Here is a 10,086-nt window from a genome sequence, read left to right on the forward strand (position 1 = left end):
CGTGCAGTTGTCTATTGTTCGGTAAAGAATCCTCCATGCTTCCTCAATTTCAGAAACTGGTTTACCATAATGTCGACGTGAGTAGGATAACAGCCACCCCTACAAGCACAATGAACCAAGTTAGATCCCAGTAATACATAACATTGAAACTGATAGCCATTAGCAACAAAAATGATAAATGAGTCTTGTGCTGAACACTGATATACCTACATACTCATACAGCATCTAAAAGAGAGCAGGAACATATGTTCAATTGCATGTTGGTAATGTAAGTGAGCATGTGAGAGAGAGAAGATATTCACAAAAGTAAACCATAAAGCTCCAAAATCACGAGAAGGAAAGATTTACAATAGTAGCTTAGTAAGCACCCTGAATCCCTTATGGTCCAACACAATTCTCTCAAGCATTTGCAAGTGACAAGTTTTACGATGTCCACATGTGCCAGTCAAAATTGAATGCAATGTTGTGGTTTCATTAGCCACCGAAATAAAGCTCACATGTAACAAAAAAGTGAAGCATTCATTACCTCACATCAACAATATTAAAGTAACAGAAGGTGATATGGAACTGTCAATCATTTGTAACCTATGAAAATGACTTTCCTGTGTGTTAAAATTTTGCACCTTCCGTAGGTTGTCTGTGATGTGTAAACTTTTCTGATTGATCCTAGGACACAATTCGTTATTAATCAAGAAAATATATGATTATGTTGATCCACTTTTTTGTTGGGAAAGCCCCATATATGAACAATATATGAAAATTTTGTTGGCAGTCCCGGCAAACCTGCCATTAAGCCTAAAGGGAAAAAGAAATGCTTATATGGGTTCTATGAGATGCATGTTTTTGAAGTCTCATTTTATACTTGCTAAATTGGGTTACTTGGAGAGAGAGAGAGAGAGAGACTCACAAATCACGCGTTTACATTCTCCACTCTTTGATTGGGTTTCCTGTCTCAAATATGTTAAAGGTATTTATAGATCAGGTTTGGCTGATATTTGGTGATATATTTTTCAGTCTTAATTTCTGATTTCCCCCTGAAACATGTTTCTAATTGTGGGCTTGTTCTTGTTTGTAAATATGCATACGTATGAGTCATATTGTAAAATTATGAGAGAGAGTAATTGAAAGCCGCTATCATAGTGTCGCCAAGGCATCGCCTTGGCGTTCAGGCGGTTTGCCTAGGGCCTAGGCAACAATCACCTTATTGCACTGTATATTGCCTTGTGTTTTGTCACTTATTTATGCCAAGAAAAGAAATACAAAATTCATGAGAATAACTTCCCAGATAAAACTTAACAAAGCATAAATAGGAAAACAGATTACCAGCTGTAGATGTCAGTCACATCACCATATCCTGCAAAATTTTCAGGAAAAAAAAAAAGTAAGAAACCTTAAGTAGTCTATGTAGACGAAGTTTGTGATAGAAAAATAATCATGATCTGCATCAGAAACGAAAGATAAAAGAGTTTTCTTCCATGGAGTCATCAATCACTGTGGCTGTTCTGTTTGCCTTTTAGTGTCCAAGAATATCTTAGGGTTTTTTGGGCTTTAGCTTATGGGAGAGGGTTCTATTGGGGGCAAATGCACAATCACGAGGAAAAAACAAAGTAAACAATCACACACAACACGAGGAATTTAACGTGGTTCCGCATGAATGCCTACATCCACCCAAGAGAACCAAAAAATTTTCACTATGCCAGAAAAACTCTCAACAGCACTCTCCACCTCAAAATGTGATCTCCCATTCCTTGTGTCCAAGTCTAAGGTTTTCCCATAGAAACAATACATAGGAAACCCTAAGAGGCTAAGACCATAATCCCCACACAATTACAATTTTACCTACCGACATGTCATGGACCCAAAACCCGACCTAATTACAGATACAGACCCAATAGCAATTATGTGGACCCACAGAATACAAAACACACCCAACCCCAATAGGAGAGGTAGTTGGTCCTCCTCTTCGATCTTAACATTAAGATTCGACAATTCCGTCAATATTATGTTGAACTCATCCAAGTGAACCTTAAAATTTGCTCCTTCTGAAAATGAACGCCATATAATCTTTTCTTAAATACCAGACATTTTGTTTACAACCTGGACTTATACCTGCTCTCCAGCTTTGCCCAAACTTCCACTTCCCAAAGAGTGTTATCCAAAAGATACAATTGGATCATGTTATTTGCTAGATCCCCAACTCTTGCCACTCATCTTCTCAAGCTTTTCCAATTTCTTCCTGAGAGCTTTGATTGTCCCCTCCCGCGCAAGAATATTTTTCACCCGTTGTTGCCATAAAGTGAAATCATTATGGCCAAAGAAACATTCTATGGAGAACTCGAACCCTTCACCATGATTCAATTTACTCGATTTGTGCCCTTCGTGTCCGCCATAAACTTCAATGGACTTGATCACTATTGATCTGCACGATCTACACCGACATAGGGGTCGAACCATCCCCTTCCATTGAGCCTGGAACACTGAAAAACAATAGGAACACTTAACCTTCATACTACACCTTCTGTACAAAAAACAGATTTTTCATACAAAACCCAACCCATACCGAAACCGGCTTAAAAAAGCTTCCTTTTTTTTCACCTTAATATGTGAACACTCCTTCCCCTTTATCAAATTCACACTTTTACTCCTCCCCCCAACCTGTTTTTCAATTTCCTCTTTCTACTCTTCAATTGCACTAATAACAAACCACAATGCGCACTACCCTTTATACCGTGGGTCACCCAGTTTTGACCCAATTCATTTTTCTAAGCAGCCTTTCTCTTCCTCCACTCCGCACACTTCTTCCCTAGGGCTTTGTGCCATTTTATTGGTTCTTCCACCTTTTTTATTTTGAATGGGCAAAAAACTCAAAAATAACTAACGCAAATTAAATAAGAAAGAAGTACACAATCACTGCATACCAAGACTGAGAGAGATGCTGCAAGATTGCTACCCAAGAAAAACTAACATATAGCGTACCAATGTACGACCACAATCGTGTCGTATCAAAGTACAAAGAAGACCGGAAAAAATACAAACGATTCGGATCAAGAAGCAAACAGCCTAATAAAATCAAATCCCTTGTGACAACTCCCTTGACCCTTCTATGTCCATCTTCCCCTGACCCTTCCCCTTCCATGTCTACCATCCCTCCAGTGGACCTTCCCACCAAAACATTAACTCAGCCTTTCCCCATCCTTCCTCTTCCTTCCAAGGGAACTACCTCTCCTCCTTCCTCCCTCAACACCCACTCCCTCTCCAACTAACACTCTCCTAATCCTCAACCTTGGATGACCCGTTTTCCCTCCTTTGCTCACCCCCCCTCCTCTGAACGTCTCTCCCTGCACTTTGTCCCTCCAGCCATCTTCAACAGTCAGATTGTTGGTCTCTGCCCCTCTAACCTTCTTGCTCTTGAGATCTCCAAATGGAGACACTGCCTCGTTGGTCAATTCCTAGGTAGCCGACCCCCTTTCCCTGTTGTTAAAGCTCCCTTTGTTAGACAATGGAGACCCTGTGGATCGATGGAACCTTCCTCCTTGACAACGTCTTATTCCTTTTCAACTTCTCACTAGAAGAAGGCAAAAACAAAATTATGAAAACTGGTCCTTGGCAGGTGGGAAAGAAACCCATCTTTATGCGACAATGGGATCAGTTTATGCATCTTCATAAGTTTTTTTTGGATGAATAATAATATATAAACCCAAGAAGAAGAAATATACAAGCAGAAAAAAGGGGGGGCAGGAAGGTCCAAGGGCATCAAAGGGAAAAACCCCAAACAAAAAAGTCTGCCACTATTGGATACAAACCCTCAAGGAGTGGGGGGAGAATAGAGTGGGGAAGATTCCAAGAGTCTATAATATGCCTGTTTCTGGTGGAGGAGGGGACTGGACAGCGAGGGGGGAAGCTATTTTGGTGGAGACATCAAAAGAGATGGCTTTCCAAATCCCATCGAAGGAGTAGGAATTGGAAGTCCATCTACGGAGGTTTCTCTCCATCCAAATGTGGTTGATGATGGCACAAAAAGCAAGCTTACCAATGGTATCACAAATGGTGGGGCCATGGAAGGTCATGTCAATCCAAAGCCATTCCCTAGTAAGAGGTGAAATTCTTCTACGAGCTGGCCAGCAACTAGAAAGGACTTTCCTCCAAATAGTGGAGGCGAGGGGATAGGAAAAGAAGAGGTGATCCACCTCTTCGGTTCCGTGCCAGCATCGGCAACAGGCGAGCGGGACTTGAATATGGCGGTGAATGAGGAAAGACTGCGTGGGAAGGTAGTTGGTAAGGGCCCGCCAACAGGGAAGCTATAGCAAGGGATGTGGCCTTTGAACCAGAGGACATTGCACCATAAAATAGTATGGGTTGTGATCCTAGCAAAGTTCCAGGAATAGGAGAATGTGAACCTCTTGGAATGAGAAGGATTCCAATTAATGGAGTAATCCTTCTCTCTATGATTATGAGGAAGGATAGGCAGAGAGGACTAGATGGTGTTCATGGAAGAGGGGAGGGTGGAGGGGGGAGGGGGCCCATCCCTCATTGCAGAGGATGGAGGAGACCGAAGCCATCCTGTCTAGACCCGAGTAGTAGATGGTTCTGGACTTGGGAGATGAAGGTGAACTCCAGAAGGGTGCCAGGGATCCAGCCATAAGGAAGTGGCGGCTCCATTCCCAATGGAGTAGGATAGAGCCTCAAGGGCCAGGGGTCTAAGTCTAAGGATGCCTCTCCAGACCCAGTCGTGATTCGGGACCGCAGACCAGATCGAGTTGGAGTTCAGGAGATGGGAATATATCCAGGAAACCCAAATGGATTTTTCTTTGGTGACAATTCTCCAAATGAGCTTCAAGATGCCAACCTTATTCATATCAATGATACGCCTGAGGCCGAGCCCGTCTGAGGCCTTGGGGGAGGCAAACAGAGGCCCAGCTAGTGGGGCGGAGGAATCTGGAGGAGTTAGTTCCTTTTCAAAGAAAAGAGTCGATGAGGGATTCGACAGCAAGAATGATTGTGGAGGGGAGAACAAAGATTCCAGACCAATAGAGGTACATGGATTGGAGAACCGATCTCAACAGCTTAAGGCGGCCCTCTCGAGATTCTCTTGCCAGCCTTACTACCTCTAGCTCCACCCTTGGGTGACATATCTCCCCCACACCAGTGTCCACCGCCATCACCAATGACATCCTGGCTCCAGAGACGAACCCTCCTACTGTCACTGTCAGCTTCAACCCCTCCCCTACTCCTAGCCTTCTCCCTAAAGCCCCCCCAATACCTATTAAATCCAAGTGTCCTCCTAGAAACCTGAACCAGTCCTCTTCCAATAGAACTGGCCTAAGATCTCTGTCCTCTTCGGATCTTTTAGCTTACCCTCCCACCCAAACATCCTCCTCTACCAAGCCTTCTCCCATCTAATGGGATAGGAAAATGTGTAATAGTAATGGCATTTTGGTAATATCTCAAGTGTTCAAGATGGGTGGCAATCTGGTAATAAACCAGAATTTTCAAGGATTCACTAGGTAAGTAAAGGGAATTGGATATGATAGGGAGTAGGGACAATAAATATCTCAATGTTAAAAAAGGAATGGCATGGCTGTAATTTTGAAATCCAATTATCACTTATAGCACAAGCTAAGGCCAAAGGGTAAACTAGGAAGGGGAAATAATTCAATGGCAATGTGTAAATAAGAGAGTAAAGGAGGGTTTAATGGAAAACCAACTTAAAAGGACAAGGAAGAATGGCAGGATATAAGGAAAACCAACCCACAATTGTGAACAAAGGCAAAAGGTAAGGGTAAATTGGAAAGTAGGCATTAAAAATAAGAAATACCATGGCTGTTTCACGCTACCAGCAGGATAAAAACCAGCAACTATTGAGAACCTTCTCATGCTATGTCTTCAACTTTCAGTCGAGAAACCAAGGAAGAAGATGGAGTTGATAACCACGCAACCAGCAAGAAATAAGGTTGTGACGAGAGATTGACACCAAATCCCAGCCTCTTCAACTGAGAACCAGAGAGAGAACTTTGGGGAATCGACAGACCCATTCTCACCATAGAATTGTGGACAAAGGTGGAGGCACTCAACAGAAACCAGCACAGCATAAATCGATTTCCTTGAGAAAGAGAGTTTCAGCAGCCACGATATCAAATATCAGAAATCGATATTCAGATACAACAAACCCTAGGTCGATAGCAGCAACAAACATTCAAAACAAACCCAACATCTTGACCGAGAGTTGGGGAAAGCCAAGCAAATCACGGTTGCAGGAGCAATTAACGATAGTCGTAGATATGAAAACTTCTTTTTTTTTCCCTAAAAGAAATCGAAGGAAAAAGTCACTCTAATTTTTTTTCTTCTTCTTCTTCTTCCTCTTCATGGCATTGATACCATGGAGAAATTTGAGAACCAAAATCAACGAAGAAGAAAGAAGAAAGACTAAGGGATTAGGGAAGAAGAAGAGAGACGGCAAGGTGGAGGAGCAGCCGATGTGTTCAGCAGTCTCCTTGGGGTTGGCAGGAAGGTGCTCACATGGAGACATTAAGTAGCATGCTAAATCTCAAAGATAGGACTACAACTACCAAGACTACCTACTCCAAAGATGAAAATACATCTGAATTCTCATACAAAATAAAATAAAATGCAGAATCTTTGGCTTCCTATGTACAAAAAACTGAAGTTCAAGTTGATACTTGATAGGAGTATCAATTTATTTACTGCTGGATCTTCTGAGGTAAACAAATTAATACTATATTTGACAATTCAAACACAAATGACAAAACAAACCTAAAAGGAGGGCAAGGGAGGATCAGTTCTTACAACTAGAAGTAACAGCATTTTGATAATAATTCCATGGGACCGGACGTTGAATCATTACACCCTCATCTTTCACAGAAGGCAATGATCCTGGTATCAGAATAGAATCAATTTGAGTGCCCCCAGTCTTGTCCCATGAAATATGAGCACCACACCAATACTTTAAATACCAATGCAGACCTGACACAATTTCAACTGCTGTGGTGCCTTTAATCCTGAGAAAAATAAAACAATCAAAGAAAAATCTAAAGAGGCAAAGGCAAACCATACTAATTTAGTACACATGTTACCAGGAAATAAACACCAAATCAGATGTTTCCACTAACTGTCCTTGACTGATGAATTAGCATCTACTAGATTATCCTGTTTAGCATTTTTTTTGTCATGACAATTATTAGGTTACAGCTCAGTTAAGTATGAACATACAAAAATAAAAGGGTAATTTACAGCACCACCCCTTGGAGAATGCCAATATTATAGCAACACCCCCTCTCTTTCACCAAATTAGACTCAGACCCCCTGCCGTTAGTCACTGTTACAGAATATACCTTATATGTTGATGTCAGCTATTATATTTTTTTTTAAATACCAAAATGCCCTTACTAAATATGAAGTACCTAAAATACCCATCTAATAACTCCCCAACCCCAACCCCAACCCCAACCTATCTTAACCATCAACACTAATTTTCCTTCGTTTCATCAATTTGTGGTTTCTGCAGTGGTTTCTGCAGTGGACCAGCAAAACCTAGTTGTTGATCCACACAGCTCTGGCCCGTCTACTTGGTGAAGTCTGTCTATCTTATCCAAAGACTCCAGTAGGAACTCGGCCGAAGAGGGAAGCTATGGTTGTTCAGGATCCAAGCATGTGTGATATGGGTCAAGGGGTGCTGAATCTGAGGGGTATAGCTCGTCTCAGAAGGAGATTACAGACGAGGAGGCCAGGTTCATCCACATCAATGATCCTCAAAAGATGAACAATAAGTTTGAATTCGCAAGAAATTCGATCAGAACAAGCAAGTATTCTGTCCTCTTTTTCTTACCCTGAAACCTGTTTGAACAATTTCACCGTGTTGCCTGCATATATTTTCTTGTAATTGCTATCCTCAATCAGCTGACAATACTAATTGCTTTATATCCAGATTATCTAATTTAGTCTTCCCTTCGAAAACTCCCAAAATGCCCAGGCTATGTGACATGACCCAACACACTCACAGAAGCACAAGAGCATCAGTGGGCATTAAAAATCCAGATCTTACTATCAGCTTCATCATATTCGAATTCCAAGTTTAAAGGATTTTCAGCATTTGCACTGCCCACATCATAAAGCCGGTATAAATTGTTAAGAGATGTCGATATAGTCTTCCTTCCACAGCAGCTAATATAACCCCTCAAAAACTCGATCCAAGTAACTCCTCCATTATCTGCCCTAAAAAAGAGATCGACAATAGTTTGGCCCAGATGGACCAACAGCCTTGGAAAGCATTCAGGTGTTGCTGAATGACCTCCAACAACATCTTCGTCGGCAACGAGACTTTCCCGGCACATACCCACGACACCAAGAACACTACCGTTCTGAGGACAACGGTGACAAGCACCGGTGAAGATCTAGACTCCTCGTCAGCATCGTTGTTGAAGTCCGATCTGAAGAAGGGAGGGATACCGTTGGCGGTACAGTAGGGCACTAAGGTGAAGGTGAAGACGGGAGGTCTAAAGATGAAGAAGTTGTTTTAGTCAAAAGGGTATAATAGACATTTCGACTCCTCACTTAACGGCGACTGACGACAGGGGGTCTGAGTTTAATTTGGTGAAAGAGAGGGGGTGTTGTTATAATATTGGCATTCTCCAAGGGGTGGTGCTGTAAATTACCCAAAATAAAATTATGGTTGTAAACAAACAAATCATTTTAGAACCAAAGAATTCTCATGAGACCCACATGACGGACTGGATATCTGGACCCAGCATAAAAGATTTGTGCAGCCAAGATCAACTCAAACATGTGATGTAAATTTCACCGTTTTTTTTGCAGAAAATAAATATGACTAAGGCACCTCCAATTCAAGGATCTACAGTAAGTGAGAATGGAACAACCACATTTCTAGGCGAAGTAGGAACTTTATGGGAAAAACAAAAAACTAACATTGGTAAATCTGGAAAAGTAAACAAAATCATGTACCATCAACTGCTTATATAGTCCTAAACCTAACTTGAAAAGAGAAATGCATGGCTAATGCACTTATCCAAGCCAAAAATGTTTGGAATACAAATAAAAGCAAATAAGAATAAGAACAGGGAGATGCATCTTTTAAGATTTCAGAAAAAACTGTTATCCATTCTAAGTTGATTACAACATTGAAGAGGAAAAGCACTGCATTTTTTACTTTTAACCTGGAAAAAGATAGCATACGCTATTTCGGCGCCCTTCCTGCTTGAGACATTGAAATTGTTTATCCAGAAACAACTGTATCCACCACAAGCATCCTGATATTTCAAAGTGAAGAAAAAACATAATAAATCAAGATACTGACATTTGCATGAAATCTATCAACCATGCCAAAAAGGTAATCAGCAGACCTTTGCACATCAATGCAAACAAGTGGCCAACATCTGATAATAGTAAAGGCAAAAGAGTGAAGTTACACAGGGAAATACTTTTGATTGCAGAAGTTAGTAGGACCACTGATTTGCAAAATATAATATCATATAAAAAATCAAAATACTTTAAATTATAAAAATACTAATAATATGCCATAGGCTGAGAAGTAGAGGGAAATACGTGAATCTTTCAACTTACAATACAGTACACAAAGAATACCATAATTTTTTTTTCAGAAAATAATATGCCATAAGACTGAGAACTACGGGAAATATGGGAATCTTTCAACTCACATACAGCACACAAAGAATACCATTTTTTTGGAGATAAAATATGGCATAAAATTTTATCAATCTGTTGATTATAGAGAGAGAGAGAGAGAGAGAGAGAGAGAGAGAGAGAGAGAGAGAAATGAGAGTTATGTATCATATGTGCGGTCTGAAATTTTAATACTACAAGCCCATTGTTAGAACAAGGATAAGTGTGCCATAGGGGCACATTGGGGTTTTCCCCCTCCACCGACCCTAATTAGAGTGGGGGCGGCTGGATGAAGGGTATACTTATATAATTTATAGTTTCCGTTTTGTACTCCTATCATGATTCTATATTATAAATAGAGGACTTGTGTGATCAGTTAAAGACACAAAAGCATTCTCCCATTCATCCTGTTAACACACATTAAACATTAGT

The 10,086-nt window shown here is 40.9% G+C and overlaps 1 protein-coding gene across 6 annotated transcripts in view; it reads right to left on the minus strand.

The window, feature by feature from the left end:
- The window catches only part of LOC122073294 (alpha-N-acetylglucosaminidase-like), a 14,342-nt gene continuing 4,256 nt past the window's right edge, over window positions 1–10,086 (minus strand). Inside the window, exons 1-5 of one of the 6 annotated variants that reach the window (XR_006138746.1) lie at window positions 9,375–10,055; window positions 9,189–9,281; window positions 6,805–7,016; window positions 1,324–1,354; window positions 7–99 (exon numbers count right to left, since the gene is read on the minus strand). Coding sequence is in view for 3 of the 6 variants with exons in the window: in XM_042637853.1 (XP_042493787.1) it covers window positions 6,794–7,016; window positions 9,208–9,281 (297 nt within the window). In the remaining 3 variants the exon portion in view is untranslated. Of the gene's footprint in view, window positions 100–1,323; window positions 1,355–6,793; window positions 7,017–9,188; window positions 9,282–9,374; window positions 10,056–10,086 lie in introns of those variants that run through there. The other 5 variants (XM_042637855.1, XM_042637854.1, XR_006138747.1 and 2 more) reach the window with 5 other exon arrangements.

This window comes from Macadamia integrifolia, chromosome 3 (assembly GCF_013358625.1).
Source record: "Macadamia integrifolia cultivar HAES 741 chromosome 3, SCU_Mint_v3, whole genome shotgun sequence".
Classification (NCBI taxonomy): Eukaryota; Viridiplantae; Streptophyta; class Magnoliopsida; order Proteales; family Proteaceae; genus Macadamia; species Macadamia integrifolia.